Source organism: Eulemur rufifrons, chromosome 9, assembly GCF_041146395.1.
Source record: "Eulemur rufifrons isolate Redbay chromosome 9, OSU_ERuf_1, whole genome shotgun sequence".
In the NCBI taxonomy this organism is placed as follows: Eukaryota; Metazoa; Chordata; class Mammalia; order Primates; family Lemuridae; genus Eulemur; species Eulemur rufifrons.
In genome coordinates, this window is record NC_090991.1 from 18,578,274 (window position 1) to 18,596,379 (window position 18,106).

At 55.2% G+C, this 18,106-nt stretch overlaps 1 protein-coding gene across 2 annotated transcripts in view; it reads right to left on the reverse strand.

Annotated features, from left to right (window-relative positions):
• KSR1 (kinase suppressor of ras 1) overlaps nucleotides 1-18,106 on the reverse strand; it is a 152,683-nt gene that overhangs the window by 24,863 nt on the left and 109,714 nt on the right. For both annotated transcript variants that reach the window (XM_069482254.1, XM_069482252.1), the window contains exons 4-10: nucleotides 14,658-15,117; nucleotides 12,620-12,624; nucleotides 9,713-9,773; nucleotides 6,248-6,331; nucleotides 4,724-4,785; nucleotides 4,518-4,624; nucleotides 842-1,010 (exon numbers count right to left, since the gene is read on the reverse strand). In XM_069482254.1, coding sequence (XP_069338355.1) covers nucleotides 842-1,010; nucleotides 4,518-4,624; nucleotides 4,724-4,785; nucleotides 6,248-6,331; nucleotides 9,713-9,773; nucleotides 12,620-12,624; nucleotides 14,658-15,117 — 948 coding nt within the window. The remainder of the gene's footprint in view (nucleotides 1-841; nucleotides 1,011-4,517; nucleotides 4,625-4,723; nucleotides 4,786-6,247; nucleotides 6,332-9,712; nucleotides 9,774-12,619; nucleotides 12,625-14,657; nucleotides 15,118-18,106) is intronic.

The window sequence follows — 18,106 nt, forward strand, 5'->3', positions numbered from 1 at the left end:
TGGGCTGGGGACAGCCTGTGGCAGCCCAGAGCTGAGCGTCCCAGCTGTCCTCCTCCCTCCAGACCTGCAAACTGCAGGAGGCTGAGGCCTGAGTCCAGCCTCGAGGAGCTGCTGGGGAGGCCACGGCGGTAGCTGAGCCCCAAAAGGGGCAAGTGGGCTTCGCTCTGTTCCTTAGGGAGGCAGCCCCCACCCCGCCCCGGGCCTGGCCAGGAGGAGGGTGGGAGGGGCTGGGGCCCTGACCTCTCCCCACAGAGCCCCGGGCAGCGGGGCTGCGGGTGGAGCTGGAGTCAGCTCCAGCTCAGGCCTCTCACTCTGCTCTTCTGTGGGACGCAGTGTCCTCATCCACACCACGGGGACGACCTAACCCCAACTTCGCATGGTCTCCTTGCTTTATGGGAAATGAACGAAAGGTCTCCTTGAAGTCGCTTACCCAGATCACAGAGCAGGTGGGCAGCAGGGCCCCGGGTCCCCTCTGCTAGGCCTCCTGGGAGCTCAGATGCCCGCCCTGAGTGAGCGAGCCATGCTCGGAGGAGCCACCTGCGCATGGGAGGGCAGCGTGGGGGTTATGTTACGTCATAGGGTCTCGGGGTCAGTCCTCGCTGTGCTACTTCTGAGCAATACAAGTCAGGACAAGCCACTCCCACTCTCTGAACCTCAGTGTTCCTGTCTGCAAAATGGGCACAACAATAGCATCAACCTTAGCTATTGTGCTTGAGGTGCTCAGCAAGTGCTCCATAAACATCAGCTCTTAGTAGTGTTTGACCTTGAACCTCTCAGGGTCTCCTGAGAAGGGGGATCTGACTGCTCCCCTGAGAACCCAGAAAAGCCCGAGACGTGGTACCTGGGAAGTTGAACCTGCTGTCCCGCTGGCCAGGCGAGGGGTTGGGCGGCGTGGTGGCACTGGACGGGTTGGAGGATGTCGGGAAGGGCGCTGGCGAGGAAGGCGTGGAGGAGGTGGTGGAGGATGGGTTGCTGCTGGAGTCCAGGTGGTTCATGGCTGGAGGATGCTCCTGCAGGACCAGAGACGCTGGAGTGGGCAGGGCTGTCACCACCTGACCCAGTCTGCCTGCCCCGTGTCACACCTTCCCTTCCCCACTGAAAAGGAAGAGGTCAGCCCAGGGGATCCTTAGGGTCTTGCCCTCCAGCTGATGTTTTATAGGTCCAGTATTTAAGGAAGGGGGACACACAGAGACCCTCATCTCAATGCCCATCCTCTAGAGGACTCCCACTCATCTTTTTTCAGCCCAAGTATACTTTCCCCAGAAGCCTTCCCTGAACCCCAGCCGGGACCATGCTCCTCCTCTTTAGCCTCCCATAGCTCCTAGCGGTTTTTCATCAGAGCACTTTTTCCTGATGAACGTCATTCCCACCACATTGCATGTGCTATGAGGCCAGTGTGCCCGTCACACACCCGGTGCCTGCCTATGAGCAAGGCAATTAATGGAGTTTTACGATGAAGTAAATTCAGCCTCTAACACATGTTTACATAACGTCCGCTCTCGCCAGGCACCCTGCTGGAAGTAAGGACACTACAACCAGCGAGCGAGATGCTAATGGTCCTGTCTTTGCAGATCTGTTATCTCAAAGGCACTGGGAACTCTAGGAGCCCACATTAAACTGCGAAGCCAGTGTGGGCCGGTGCTGTCGGCCATCATGGAGGGGTGAAAAATTCCAGAGCTGGAATGAACTTTCCAGAAGAAAACCACAAGAGTTGGTTTGTTGGGACAGGACTGTTCGCTCCTGCTGTCCCAACTTAAATGTTAATGTCACCTCTTTCGCACCCAAATGTAAGCACAGTCCCCCTACTAATAGATCACACCGGCCAGTGCCTGCCAGAGGATACAAGCATGTTTGGTGGCCCATGAGGTGACTTTAGGAAGCCCTTGGACACGCCACGGGGGACAGTGAGCCTCAGAGGAAGAGTGCTCTTTTCTCCCTTGTCCTGCACGAAGGCTTCAGTCCCTGCCGCTGTGTCCTGGAGGCCTCCCCACATCGCCAGGCTCTTTAACAAAGAGTGAGGGCGTCGAGCTCCGAGCCGTAAGCAGGCATGATACCTAGATGGGATTTAGTAACTTTTGGGTTTTTTGGGTTTTGTTTTGCTTTGTTTTGTTTTTTGAGACAGAGTCTCACTCTGTTGCCCAGGCTAGAGTGCCGTGGCGTCAGCCTAGTTCACAACAACCTCAAACTCCTGGGCTCAAGCAATCCTTCTACCCCAGCCTTCCGAGTAGCTGGGCCTACAGGCATGCACCACCATGCCCGGCTAATTTTTTTCTATATATATTTTAGTTGGCCAGATCATTTCTTTCTATTTTTAGTAGAGACGGGGTCTCGCTCTTGCTCAGGCTGGTCTCGAACTCCTGACCTTGAGCGATCCTCCCACCTCGGCCTCCCAGAGTGCTAGGATTACAGGCGTAGGCCACCGCGCCCAGCCAAGAGGAATTTCTTGGTCAAAAGAGTTGGGGCCAAGTTGGGTTAAATGCTAATTCCGCAGGTATCTCTTCTGCAGGCCCTGAGGGCTCTGGGTCAAACAGTGAGCTCCAGGGACAGCTGACAGGACGTGGTGCCAAGCTAAGAAGGGGGCTGGGCCCACTGAGCCCGTGCTCTTCTGGCTCACACCGCAGGGCTCCGTCGCGTAGGGGCTGAGCAGGTGCGTGCAGGAGGCGGGACTGAGAGGGTCCCGCGCCGAGAGGAGGGCGGAGGAGTGGCGCCCGGCTGGGTGGGGTGCAGGGGCGGACGTGCCAGGGCACGAAGGGACGTGAGGTGAGCGTGGGCGTGCAGGACCCTGTGAGGCCGCGGGTGTGCGCGGCAGAGCTGGAGAGGAGACGGCAGGGGTGGTGACGATGTCGGTAACGGGGTGGGGTGTGTGCCAGCGTCCCCGCTGGGGAATTACTCCTGCCTGTGACAGGCCGGATGGGATGGTACCTCACCCTGCACGTAAGTTCACGAACTTTCTCTCGTTGCCCTTACGACACCCTGTGAATGACGCATTTATTATCGAGGCTCAGAGAGGTCAAGTAGTTCACTTAAGGTCACAGAAGCAAGAAAGGGGACTAGTCGGACTCAAACCCAGGGCTGTGATCCGCTGTGGTCTGAATAACTGTGTCCCCCAAAGTTCCTATGCTGAAATCCTAACCCCCAAGGTGACGGTGGTATCAGGAGGTGGGGCCTTTGGGAGGTGCCCAGGTCGTGAGGGTGGAGCCCTCGTGAACAGGAGTGGTGCCTTAATGAAAGAGGCCTGGAGGAGCTCGGACCCTTCCGCGGTGTAAGGACACAGGAAGAGGGGACCGTCTATGAGGACGTGGGCTCTCCCCAGACACCAGGTCTGCCAGTGCCTTGATCTTGACTTCCCAGCTTCCGGAGCCCAGGCTGTGGCATTTGGTCATAGCAGCCCGAATGGACCAAGACGGGAACCTAACATCTATCCACACGGTCCCACCATTCCTGCTAGGAAGCCACCATCAGAGGGAAGACACAAGACAGGCAGAGGCAGGAGAGAAGACAGGAGCAGGCTTATAAGAGAGGTCAGGTCTGGAGCAGCTGGCCCTGTCTGACAGTAAGAGGTGGCCCTGGACGTTCCCCGAGCAGCCCCTGAGTTAATGGGCCACATCGTCCACCTGCCTCTCTCTTCTCTCAGCTCACACCTCCACTGAGGCTGGCCTGGGCCACTGAAGGCCAGCCACAGCCAAGCAGTAGTGGTCACACACTCCTCATCGGGGAGGCACATGCTACATCCTGGTTTGGGGCTGAGACGCGACACACTTAAAAATACACAGCCGCAGCCTATAGCCTGGGAGGAAGCTGCCTACTGCGTGGTCGCCAGGATGGAGGCTGCTGTCAGAAGCCATCAGCACTGGCACCCCGCAGACACCAAGTGCACCTGGGGCCCAACACAGATCTGCAGACCGTCCTGGGGGACAAAGGCCTTCCAGAGTCTGTCTAGTGCAGAGGACGCCTGTCTAGTGCAGAGGACGCCTGTCTAGTGCAGAGGACGCCTGTCTGCATCAGCAGAGGAGCACGACTCCAGGAGTAAAGAAACGCACTTTTTGATACGTCCCTGTAAGGGCAGCAGAGCCTTGGTCAGCGGAGGCCACGACAATTGTTTTAATGAACTGAAGGCGTACGTGCCACACTGTGACTAAGGGCCCAGGTTTTGGGGTCAGGCAACTGCCGACTCTGGGTTTGCTTCTTGCTCTTGGGGGAGCCTGGGCTCAGTGTGTCACTGTAAAATAGATCAGTCTGTGCCCTTTGGAACTACCATGGGGGTCAAATGAAACGGCAACGGAGAAAGCTCCTGGCACAGAATTTGCAGGTGGAAGGGGGTGGGCATCACAGCTACATCACAACAATTTGGGTAGAAGCGTGAAGTCTCCTAGATGGCAAAGATACGCTCCCGGGGCCACCCTCCTGGCTTGTGGTGCCATGTCATACTTCCCCACCGAGCCTCCCCGCCAGGGGTGCTTTACAGAAAGGAATCCTGGGGGTGGCGGCGGCGGTGCTCCCGGCCCTGCCCGGCGTACCTTCTTTGTCAGTGCTTTGGGGAGGGTTCCGAAATGGGGCTCAGCCGCCCGGTCCACCGGGTTGTTGATGTCCGACGGGACGGATTCCGTCCTCCGAAGCCTAGTTACTGTTTGAAAAGGGGGGAACACGTGAGCAGGGAACAGACGGAGCTAAAGACAGACTCACCCCAGATCCAGGAGGAAGGGGGGTGGCGCAGGGAACTCACGTGGAAGGAAGGATATTCTGCAGGCGGGGGCTTCTTTTGTGCACTTGTTGTGACACTTCAACCTGGAGGAGGAGGGCAAGGTCAGCGTGCGGGGGCCACGCGGGCTCCCGGGGCATCGCCCGGCAGGTGTGCGGCACCCACCCATCACGGCCTCAGCGTCCACAAACTTCTCAACAAGCCTTAGCGCAGAAGCGTGGGGGACTCTGCCATCGAGAGTGATGGCAGCTACTACCTACTGAGCACTGATCAAGTGCCGCTGTCGCCTACCCAGTCCTCCCAGCAGAGCAGGTTTTATCATGTCCATTTAACTTGTCACAGGTCACATATCTATTTTCCCTTTCTAAGAAAAACAGACCCTCTACCTACATTCAGAAAGCCCGAGACAAAGCTGAACTCACAGAAAGGAAAAACTGGAAGGCGAATGCTGGCATCCCAAAGGCTCCCAGGGGTCCGAAGGGCAGCCCCTCCCGCCACAGTCAAGCACTGGGCTGCTCTGTCTGAGGGTCAGGAGTGGACAGAGCCGGGCTGTCGTTTTGACCCTGTCTACGGCGCTGAATCTCAGTTTTCTCATCGATACAACAGGCTGACAGTTGGTGCCCTGCCCACCTCACATGCCCCACAGGCCAGCGTGGGCATCCTGTGTTCTCCATGAGAAAGGTAGAGTTGAATGGGAGCTGGAGGTCCCTAATTTAAAGCCAAGTGGCCTAGAACCACAGGGGAGTTACACTGGAGAGAAAACTCCAGCATCTCCCTGGAGGTCAGCAGAGTTGTCAGGAAAACAAGATCGATCCAAGTGATACGCATGAGACCCAGCACCTGGAGTCTGCCGGGAGCCCAAATGCATGAACACGTTCTAGCTCAGACTCTCAGAGCAGTCTCAATGGAATCATCTGCTCAGGTGTATAAATAAAACATGAGGCCCAGAAAGGGCAAGCACCTCGCCCCAGGTCACACAGTAATGCAGCAGCAAAGTGGCCCAGGAACCAAGACTCCAGGGCCACCGTTCGTAAGGGGGAGGGCAGCCAGACAGCAGAGGATAGACTCTGCTCAGCCCACACTGTTCCCTGTCCTTGCCCTTCTTTCCCCCCCAAAACCACAATGGTATGAGAAAATAAGTTGGATTTGTATAAAATTCACACTCTCTCGCTCTCCCCTTCTGTAAGCCAGCGCTGTGTTTTTATCATGGTCTATCTCCATTTCCCAGCTAAAATGTAAGGGTAAACTTCAGAACTCCTTAGGGTTCCCACACCGGTCCTCACACTCCTCCCTGCCTTTGTACGAGATGCTCCCTTGGCCTGGAATTCTCTTTTACCTTTGGTCTACCTTATAAACTTCTATTCATCCTTCCAAACCCACCTCAAACATTCCCTTCTTCCAGGAGTGCCTTGGTTAATCTCCCTGGAGAGGCCTGGGCACTCCCTAATGCCGAATGGGATTATGAATAGCAGGTTTAGGAGAATTCCTTTGAACTCGGACTTGCTAAACCAAAAGTGTTTGCTCCCCCACCCCACCTTCCGCCATCACCTGCAATGCTTGCACTTCACTCCGAACATCATGCTTTTCTGGCACACGTGGCAGACTTGTGACAGCCAGGACTTCGTGGAGAACCTGCAGGGGTGGACACATACACATGCTCACGCAGGCCGGGAACCCAGGCCTGGCCACGGACGGGTTCCCACACAGCTCCGGGGAAACCGGGAGTCCTGCTCCATCCCAGAGCCCCAGGGGCCCTCTCCCAGGAAGGGCAGGATAGCTAGGGGCTGCTGCTTCCCCCCAGGCATGTAGATTTCCCAGCCACGAAGCCATCACTATCCATATCCTAAAGTTCATGTGGTCACTGATACCAAACGTGGCAACAGCAATCAAAATTACAAGTGTGCATACCCTTGACCCAGCAATGCCAGTCTCGGGAATTTATCCAACAGACCCTCTAACAAGTGTCCAAAGACATATGGACAAGGTACATCTGCAGCAGGTTTGTAGCCGTAAAAGCCGGGAAATAACCTACATGATCATCAGTAGGGCACGGACTAAAGCATGGTTCATCCGTACAATGGAACACTACACAGCCAGCAAACAAGGACACTCTCTTTGTGCGAGTGTGGAGTAATCTCCAAATCACAACATCTAGTAAGGAAAGGTACAGTATGATATGATCCCATTTATACACAGGAGAAACTAATCTATGATGACAAGAGTGAATACTAACCACTTGATGGTAGCACTATCAACTAGGAAGAGCCAAAGGTAGTTAACTTTCTGGGGTGCCAGAATGTTCTAAATCTTCTGGATGTGTGTGTGATATGTCTATATGTATATATAAATTCATTTGTGCATTTTGCTCTATACAGATAGCTCAGTTTTTTAAAAAGCTAAGTATAGAACAGTGTGTATAATATATGTAGCATTCGTGTGGAAAAAAAGGAGAACGAAGACATACACATTATTTGTATAAAACAGCTCTAGAAAAATACACGAGAAATTGCTAAGACCTGCCTACAGGGGGAGCCCGGGAGCTGGGGACAGGAACGAGAGGGGCCTTTTCTCTGTACACATCCTTTGATACCTCTTGAATTTTGAATATACACATGGATTTTCAATTCAAAATTTAAAAAGTAAAAAATCACAAAAGATAGAGCGGAAGGAACAACGGGGGTTGAGTGTGCCCACAGTGTTGGCAGGCCTAAGAGCAGAAAGAACCCACATCTTTCGAGGAATAGATTTGTTTAAAGTACAGTATATCATAGGAACAGCAGAATGAATACCAACATCGGGGGAGTCATTGGTAATGCATCCGCAAACACTAGCTCATCTGATTCCTGCAACCACCCCAAGGAGTTTGGCAGGTCCAGGCTCTTGGCACACAGGCAAGGCAAGCAGCTCTGAGAGCTTAGGTGACGTTCCTGAGGTCACACGGGTGGGACACTGCAGCAGGGCTGGTGCCCAGGTCTGTGAACTCGGAGTTACAGAGCTTCTCTGCATCAGAGGCCACCGGGGCTGCAGAGGCCAAAGGAAGCCTTGAGCAGGAGGAAAGTGCCCTGGCTTTGGGCTCATACCAAGCCGAGTCTGAATCCCGAGGCTGAATACTACAGGCTGCAGGATGCCTCAGAGCCTCTGTAACACAGCTAACACCCACATAGGGATCTGGGGAGGGTCACACACATGCTGTGCACATGTGTAGTGCCTGGAAGGTAGAAAGACCCATGAACGTCACTGTCCCCACTCAATAAAAATTGGAGCTTCTGGTGGCAAAGGTCGCCCGACTGCCTGGAGTGCCCAATCCAATCTCCCCGGAACCCGGGTTTGTGTAAGCACGCTTTCGCTTTCTCTCGTTCTCTCTTTGGGTATTAACTGCCTTTCCTGTCAACATCGGGGGTGAGGGGGACAAGAGGGGTGTCTGAGATGATCTCCATTGGGAGATCTTGAAAATAAGTCTAAATGACAGTCGGATCTGGGACTAAGCAGGCAGGTCCCTGGGCAACACAGCGAACCCCCATCTCTAAGCAAACAAATAAATACACACATACATACATACACACATAAATACATACATGGTAAAAACCAAGAGGGTGTGACCTCACCCTCTCAAGCCCAGAACCCAGCAAGGGGAGGCGTGGGGCAGCCCGGCAAGGCCAGGGTGGCTACACTTGGAGGCTGAAACCGGCTGCCACAGGTGGGAGGCGGCAGCACTCTGGGAGACATCCGGGGACAAGCTAGCTCAGCCCCAGATCCCCTGTGAAATGGGGCAACCTGCTAGTCCTGGTGCCCCTCAATGTCAGCCCTTCTGGGTGCCAGAACCCGAGGTTAAACACCAAGCACTCGCCACTGCTGGACACATGAAGCTCACGTGCACATCACCCCATCTTATTCTCAAGATGGGACTGGAAGATACCAGTATTCCATTTGCAGAGGGGGAAACTGAGGCTTGGAGCAGTTACTGCCCACAGGTGTGTAGCTTATAGAGGGAAGACTGGGCTCCCAACGTCAAAGATCCTATTCTTGGCAGTTCTCCTGCAGCCCTTGGAAGATGGCACCCAACACCTCAGGTGTGGCCGAGGGACACACTGTGACCTTCGCTCCCAGGTTGTCTGCCAGTGACCTGAACCCTCCTCCCGAGGCTTTGGGGTACAGGCATCCCAGCCCTGACAAGGCACCAAACAGGTCCCTGGGTACCCTTGGGCTCACGCACTGTCTTATTGGCAGTGTGACCTCAGACCAGTTACTCAACCCTTGCGAGCCCGGGTCTCACCCTCTGGGGTGAGAATTCCAGGCCTGTCTCCCGATGGAGAGCAGCTCACGCTCCCTGCGGGAAATGAAAGGCGCGTTGCAACGCTGCGGCGCTCCCTGTTGCATTTACAACAGCCTTTAACAGGGACAGCCAGAGCACAGGCATCCCGAGGCACTGTCCCCCTGGCTGTCCAGGGTGAGGAGATGCCACCCAGACCTGCTGTTGCCAGCACACACTGGCCTCAGGAGCCAAGACCCCCGACAGTCCCAGTCACAGGCCCATATCCACCCCGCCCAATATGTATGAGCATCAAAGACCCTGCAGAGCTTGTTAAAATCCAGATTGCCAGGCTGAGAGCCTCAGAGACAGGGCCTGGGAATCTGGATTTTCAGCAAGCTCTACCGGGGACTCTGATGTGTGGTGCTGTAGGACCTGCACGACATCACGCTGGGCGCGGAGGAAGCTCTTGGCTCCTCCTTGTTTTTCCTGGGAAAGGAGGAGAGTGATGTCCCCCAGCAGAGTGAGGAGGAGACCCAAGGAGGGGCAGGCGAGGGACCAGCAAGCCCACATGGCCGCCAGTGACAATGCAGGGGCTCCAGGTGGGTGCAGGGCCGAGTCCCACTATGGAGACAGACAGGCAGACCAGAGGCAAAGAGCCCAGAGAAACAGCTACCAGGACAGATCCTCCACCTCCACCAGGCCCTGCGTGGGTCCCAGCCCAGCTCCATCGTGCCCCTCCCCACCAGGCCAGCTGGGCCTACCTGTGTGTCACTGAGAGCCCGATGTCCCTTCGTACCATCTGTGGAGATCCATGCGGGAGATCTGCGAGGAAAGAAGCCAGGTTGGGCAGGCTGCGAAGCCCGCGTGGGACAGTTTGTGCCTGTGACCTCCAATGTCAGAGATCACAGGCTCCACGGGGCACAGCAATTTATCACCCGCTAGAAAAAACATACGTCTATCAAAACGGGCAGGCCAAGCAACACCTGTGGAGTGGCACGGCTTGCTCTCTAGGGACTGTTACCGCCTGGCCTCTGCAGACGGCTCGGTTTGCCGTCCCCGTGCGGTTTCTGGCGCAGGTGGAAGGCAGGCTTGAGAGGCAGAAGACAGAGCAAAGGTGAGGGGAGAAGTTTCCACGCACCCCCGTCTCTTGCACTCTCTCACCAACACACGCACAGGCCACCGGCTTGCAAGGGCTTGATCTTGGGTACAGCTGACCCTGGAGTGACACGAATCTGATTTGCACGTGTCCACTGGTTTGTGGATTTGCTTCTGCCTCTGTCACCCCTGAGACAAAGGACCAACCCTCCTCTTCCTCAGCCTACAAAACATGAAGACCATGAGGACGAAGACCTTTATGATGCTCTATTGCCACTTAATGAATAGTATAATTTTCTCTTCCTTATGCTTTTTCTCAACAATATTTTCTCTTCTCTAGCTTACTTTACCGTAAGAATATAATACGTAATACACGTAACATAAAATGTGTGTTCATCGAATGTTTATGTTATCCGTAAGCCTTCCAGTCAACAGTAGGCTCTTAGTAGTTAAGTTTTGGGGGAGTCAAAAGTTATACTTGGATTTTTGACTGCACAGTGTGTGGGGGCGGGGGTCAGTGCCCCTAACCTCCATGTTGTTCAAAAGTCAACTGTTCGTGTTAAGTGGGTGGGAGATGCTTGATCGTTGATGGGGAATCTGTGGCTAGTACCTTTCCAGCCTGAAACACCTCGAGAACATTCCTCTGAAGCCACCACTGCCAGATCTTGGCAGGTAGAGCAAGGACAAGGGGAAGGTTCACCACACTCCCACACGGGCCAGCCCGACCCGGGAGCTACAGTCTGAGCCTTTGGGAAAGTCTCAGGAATCTTCTTTCTCTGTTGCAAGAAGAGCCACAAGCTTTGAGGTGCCCCTGCTGCTTGCCTTCCTGGACGGCCCCTCTCCTAACCTGGGCTTCCCCACGCGAACAGGCATCTCCAGCGTTTATGGCATTACAGGCTCGGCAGCGAGGAGCCTACATGTCCAACTCACACCCCAAACTCAGCGCTGTCTCCTCCCAGAACTCACGGATGGGCATCAGGGACCTGGGACCCCTCTGCATTGGTCAGCAGAACACTGTGGGCTTTTCCCTGGAAAGACAGTCTAGACTCTCCTGTGCTGGAGTGACCTGTGGGCATGCTGTGTCCTCTGCAGCAGAAGGTCCCCTGAGGGTGGCCACTGCCCCCTTGACCCTGACGGCTGGCCCAGCACACAGCTGGTGCTCATTAAGTGCTGGTTCACTTAAGGCCAAGGACCACACACCCCACCTGAAGGGGAAGGGTGTGCTGCAGGTACTACTGCCTCCTCCCACACCACGGGGAGTGTGATCAGCACACAAAGGCCCTCTGCCCCCTCCTTGATCAGGAACCCACCTTGGTCCCACCCGAAGATCTGGCACATGTGCACGGGGCTGAATTATCCCCAGTTCCCCCCGGGCCCACCCCAACCCAGTCGGCAGCCAAAGCCTCCAAACACATGGGGCTTTAAGGGGTTAGCTGCCAGTCTGAGAAACACAGACTATGAGACTTCAGCCACCCAGCTCTGAAAGCGAGCTGCGATGTGTGATGTCTGCCACAGGCACCGGCCAGGGCAGCGAGGTGGTGCGGGTGCCAGGCGCCACCTCTCCCGGATCTGGATGGAAATACTGGCCCTGAAGGCCTTACAGCCTCGCTGCTGGGTCCCTATGTTACTATGGCAACTGGAGGGACGGGCTGTCCTAGGGATAGAGGTTCTGGATTTTCCTCCAGGGCTCTGTTAAGGGCCCTGGGAGCTTCTGCCTGTGTCCTGGAGAAGAAAGCATAGCTGCTCCTCACCCTGTGCCTCCTTGGGTGCCTGTGGCCACTTCAGCATAGTCACTGCCCACCGCGCCCCTCCCCGTCCCCACGACCCCACCCACAGCTGTGTTACTCTGCTCTGTCAGCTCAGGATAGTATGAAAACACGCTGCTGTTTTGCTCAGGCAAAGACCAGACGTCTCTGCATCTCCACTCAATTAAAAGCAGGCTCCAGAGGCAGGGCTGTCTCCCTCTGCTTCGACTCATCAGTGAAGCCCCACAGCCTGGTGGCATGCAGGCACCTGTTCCCAGCCTGAGCTGGAGGGTGGAAGAGGGGTTCAGGGGGTCCTGGCATCCCCCTCCCCACCCTAAGGGGCATCTGCATCCTCCCATCCATCCGGGCTTCGTTCAGGGCTGAGCCGCACCCCTGCCTCCAGGAGTGCCCCTCCTGGACAGAAGGGTCCTGAGACATCAGGTGGGGTTCCAGGATGGCTGAAGTCCACCCAAACCAGACAGGTGGCATCTCCCTCCCAGAAGCACTGCTTTAGGTGGCAGCCCCGCGGGCAAGTGTCCCTGCCAGAGAGGTCACCGTAGGTCACTGCGGGCTGGCAAGGTAGAGACGGGGCTGCTCACGAACCATGACACTCTCAAGGTCCCTGCTTCTCAGAGAGCAGCTGCCGCTGGGCTGAAGCCAGCTCGTCACTTTAAGGCCACCTGTCTTAGGGCTATTTCCCGAGGCGGTTACCAGCACCTCTGCTTCCATACTATGGAAACAGAGGGTCAAAAAAATCCACCCCCGATGGGGACAGCAACACAACACGACTCTTGGGTGGCAGAGGGGACGGAAATGAATCACTCTTACCAAACCTGGAGGAGACAAAAAGGAGAGAGGGGATTATGTCACCATGCTGGCTCAGCGTGTTCCTAGAACGTTACCCTTGGGAGAGACAGGCAAGGGGATGGAACGTGGGACTCTGAGGCCTGGCTTGGGGCCAGGCTGGCCGAGTGGCTGTGGGAACCCCTGCCATCCCGGGGGGATGCTTCCTCAGTGGGAGGGGCTAGAAGGCGTTCCCTGGGACACTAGCTTATCTGAGCCTCGCCAGCCACCAAGCATGGCAATTAGAGCTCACCCCACTTCTCAGCTGAGGAAACTGAGGCTCACAGATGGGAGAGCTCTGCCAGGGTACAGGCAGGAAAAGGGGTTGGCACACTGGAGAGGGTGTGGCTGGGCAGGAGGGCAGGGAGGACAGTCTGCTGAGCAGAGAGGTGGCCCCCACGAGAAGGGTCAGGTGGGGACACACCCTGAGCAATGCCTCCCCTGGGGCTGCCACTGCCCCTAGAGGTGCAGGGAGCTGGGAGGAGCCAGGACACTCAGTCTGCCCTCAGGGCTCACACGGGGCAAAGAGGTGGCCTGAGCGTGCCTGTCAGTGCTGGTTCTGGTGGCTGTGCAGGGACTGGGCTCAGAATCCCAGGGTCTGAGGCTCAGTCACCAGCTGTGGGATCTGAGGCTAGTGGTGCCATCTGCCCAGGCTCTGTTCTCTGCCTGGAACATAGGAAGGGGACCAGAGCCCTCCTAATGCTTTTTTCAGGAGAAAATGAGACACAGGCACTGGGTTTAGCCCACTGTGAGGCCTTCTCTGACTGCCCCACGTATACGTGGTAGCTACCACTGCTCCTTCTGGGTGGGACCCAGGCCCTGGCGGGACAGCCTGATCAGTGACCACGGCGGGTCGCACCTGGATTTCTCCTCCTGGGGTGGCACACTCAAAGCCATCAGAGCTGTCCAGAGTCCATGCCGTGAAGGACCCGAGACAGCCTGCACTGGGACAGAGACAACAGGCCCATTCCACCAAAGGTGACTCCAAGGGCCAAGACAGACCAGGCAGGGCCCAAGGAACCCCCCACAAAAGTGTGTCCATGTCAAGGAGAGAAGGCAGGTGCCCCAGCCCACAAAGGTACAAGAAAGTAAGGGGCACCCAAAGAAAACACCCCCCCCCTTGTCTTCTATTCTGCCCACAAGGGTATATTGACAAGGATGATGTTTGTAATAGCAAAAAAAGACAATGATCTAGGTGCCCATCAAGAGGGCACAAGTTAAACTACACAATGGAATGATATGGACAAGTTAAAAAAAAATGAGGTTGCCTGAATAATTACAGATACGATACAAAACTGATAATTTGGTGGCTTCTGAAAGGGGAACCAGGTGACTGAGTAGAAATGGAGAGGGACAGACTGTTTACTGTGCACCCCTGCAGAGATGGAAAGATATGAGGCACAAAACTGTTGCACTTTGGATGCTGTGACTATCTCACTTATTCAAAATACATAGATAGAAAAACTTTTAAGTCAAAAAATAAACAAAAGAGTAAGGTATTTCAAGATGTACTGACATGACACTCTCAGAGATACCAAGGTAAGTCGAAAGGACAGGTCACAAGACAGAGTACATGGTATTTGACAGTCACTAGTGGTTTCTGCCCAATATTACAGTCCTCCCCTTTCTGCCACCCAGCCACACTCAGGACGGTGGCTGTTGTGTCAGCCTGGGGCCTGGCAGGAGGCTGACCCACGATGGGCAGGTAGCATGAGTCAGAAATAGATCTTTGTCATTTTAAGACCTGGAGACTCAGGGGTTGTTTGTTACTGTGGCGTAACCCAGCCTACCCTGACTGATACATGGCATTATTTTGTGTGTGTGTAAGTACAGAACAAAATCTAGGCTGATGCAGCCCAAACTGCTAAGGGAGCCTGGGGACTGGACTGAGAGATGGGGGCACCGTTGGCTTTTTACTTCACACACTTCTATAGTGGTTGATTTTGTGCGTCCTTTTTATGTACCTTTATGATGAGGAAACGGCCACCAAAGCTCTCGGTAGCTGCCCGGCAGGAACACTCACCTCATCGGGGAGACGTCATCGATGCGGTTCCCCAGCTGGGACTCGTGGGACTTGCTCCGGGTGAGCGTGGGGAAGCTGGGCAGCAGCTGAAAGACCTTGCGGCTGGGTGGCGGGGGCGTCCGCGGTGGCCTCAGCTTGGCGTGCCGGCGCAGCTGCGGCGTGGTGGGTGGGGTGAGGAAGCTGTGCAGGGCGCGGGGGGTCAGCCGGCCGCTGGCGTGCAGGGGCACACAGGTGTCCGAGAGGCCCTCACTGAGGCCAGGGGCTGGGAAGTCCGAGGCGGGCAGAGCCGACACGGAGACAGAGCGCGGGCCCTGGGCGCTGTTGCCCACTCTGCCCAGCTGGGAGCTCCCCGGGGGCCAGGGCAGGCTGGCTGGCGAGAGGGTGTCCGTGGAAGGCCCCGAGCCACTTTCCCGCCGAGCATCTGACATACTCCAGCCCGAGTCCTCTTTGTGCTCCCCTCCTGTGGGCCAAGAAGTCGAGTCACAGGCGGTTGGGGCGAAAAGGCATTTCCAGGTGAGGTGACAAGGGGACAGAGAGGTTAAACACCGTGGGCGAGGAGGCACCTTTCCTTAATGGAAGGCTTTGACTACCAGCCTGTACCTGGCTCAGAAAGTTCTCTCCTGCACACGTATTTGCGTTATTTCGCTGACCATAAGGCCACCAGGGCAGATATTACTACAGGGTGCATATCCCTAATCTGAAATCCAATTGCTCCAAAATCGGGAACTATTACTATTTCAGCACCAACATGACGCTCCCAGTGAACGTGCACTGGAGCACTGTGGATGTCTGGATTACAGATGCTGATAAAGGCAAACACCCCGGAACCGGAGAAAGCCCAAAACCTTCTGATCTCAAGCACCGCAGAGAAGGCACACGCAACCTGCATCTGTGTTACAGACGGAGGAAACAAGGCCCAGAGGGGCATGGCCCGTGCGGGGCTCTTCCCGGCAGGTCTCGGGGGACCAGCTGGGAAACCCACCTCAGAAGTGGGAGACTCAGAGAGCGAATGGTGACCGGTCCCGAAGGAAGGGCAAGCTGAGCGTGCAAAGGGAGGGAAAACGCCACTTCAGGAAAATTCAAACGTCAGGACAAGGGGCTGCCCTGACCTTCCATAGCAAATCGCCCTGGGGCTTGTGAAAAAACATCAGATAGAAAGGGAGCAACAGCCACTTCCTTCTGAGAGCGGCCCCCAAGTGACTTTCGGCTGCCCCTACCACGACCCCTGCCCCAGGCCCCCGAGACCTGGAGACCTGTGGGCTCAAACGCAATTGCACAGGCCGGCTGTTCACTCAAGCATATGCTGGATGCTGGGACAAAAGGCATAAAAAAGACACATGGGCCGGGCGCGGTGGCTCACGCCTGTAATCCTAGCACTCTGGGAGGCCGAGGCGGGTGGATTGCTCAAGGTCAGGAGTTCGAGACCAGCCTGAGCGAGACCCCGTCTCTACTAAAAATAGAAAGACATTAAATGGACACCTAAAAATCTATATAGAAAAAATTAGCCGGGCATAGTGGCGCATGCCTGTAGTCCCAGCTACTCGGGAGGCTGAGGCAGTAGGATCGCTTAAGCCCAGGAGTTTGAGGTTGCTGTGAGCTAAGCTGACGCCACGGCACTCACTCTAGCCTGGGCAACAAAGTGAGACTCTGTCTCAACAAAAAAAAAAAAAAAAAAAAAAAAAAAGACACATGCCCTGTACTTGAAGAGTCCGATGGGAGCGACAGACACACAGAGTATGCTGTGTGCCAGGACAGAGACACTTGGGGACTCTGTAGAGGAGTGGGGGTTGGTCAGGGAAGGCTTCCCCGAGGAGGTGGCACCTGGGCTGACCAGCTCAGGAAGCAGGTGCAGAAGGTATACCAGGCAGAGGGGACAGCACATGCACAGCAGGAGAGCACATGACACCTGCTGGTAATGACAAAGAGTGCTGTGGGCCTTTTGAGTCAGGACAAGCCAAGGGGAGGCAAGAGATGAAGTCGAAGGGGTCATCCCAGCTGGGGCCGCTCAGGAAGGGCCTGGAATGTCTCACCAGGGACTTCAGGTTTGACCCTATAGGATACAGGGAGATACAGAAAAGCTGAGGGCAGGGAGAAGGGACTCCATCCACAGAGACCCAACAGGCTGTCGTGGGGAAGGAGAAGACACCTGCCTCTTCTCCTATTTATCACCCAGCGGACCGTGCAGGAAGGTAGATTTTGACTCAAGACAAAATGACCGAGGCAGGTGGATCATTTGAGCTCAGGAGTTCGAGACCAGCCTGAGCAAGAGTGAGACCCCGTCTCTACCAAAAATAGAAAGAAATTATATGGACAACTAAAAATATATATAGAAAAAAAAATTAGCCGGGCATGGTGGCGCATGCCTGTAGTCCCAGCTACTTGGGAGGCTGAGGCAGGAGGATCGCTTGAGCCCAGGAGTTTGAGGTTGCTGTGAGCAAGGCTGACGCCACAGCACTCTAGCCCGGGCAACAGAGTGAGACTCTGTCTCAAAAAAAAAAAGACAAAATGAGCCTCCACGCTGGAATCCTTTCCTACGTGCCGCACATACTCCACCTCCCTCCACCCTCCTGGTCATGCTTCTTCTCCCCGGTGTTCAGGGGAGGTCGCTGAGACTCAGAGAGGCCGTGGGCACTGAGAAAGTGGTGGGATGGGAATTGAAGACCTCGATTTCAGTGCCATGTCCCCTCCCACAATGCCATCGACTTTGAATAACCTACAATGCAACAGCACTGGGAGTAACAAGCTCTCTGTCCTCAGAGGTGGTGGGGAGGGTTTGGCCTTCACAATTCATAAGGTTTCTCTGTACATCCGCCCCCTTTTCCAACGCCCTTCCCTGTCACTGATAGTGACTTTCTATCCACGAATCAACGGGGCAGGACGAGGTGCAAGGTGCGCAGTCTCTGTGCTCCCGTACCACCTGCTCCTTTGGAACTGCAGCCGCGACTTACGCTGTAGCTTACATGCTGGCCTATTGGAGGCCCTGAACATGCTCCTTAGTGAGTGGATGAAAGAATGAATTCCACCAATCTATAAGCAAGTCTGTCACACAAGGACACACAACGACCCCCAAAGTCTTCAAATTGCCAATTTAATCACCACCACTTTGGGCCAGGACGGGGATGGCAAATGGGTCTTGATGTGGGTGCCGATACCCAATTGACTGGCAGGGGGAGCTTGCGAATAACTCTGGAGTCGCTCAGCAGAAGCGTTCGTAGATTGACTAGCGATGTCTGCTACAATGAAAGACGGGGAGTCGGCAGGAATGATCAGCCCCTATTCAGCGGCACAGGGAACCCTCCTTCACTCACCTTCCTTAAGACCAGAGACCACAGGGAAGTGACGTCAACATTTTCCATCACCCCACAGGCCTAATATTGAAAAGAGCATCTAATATGTGCAAGGTTCTGGTCTAAGCACTTTACCTTAACACATATCATCTTCACAATAAG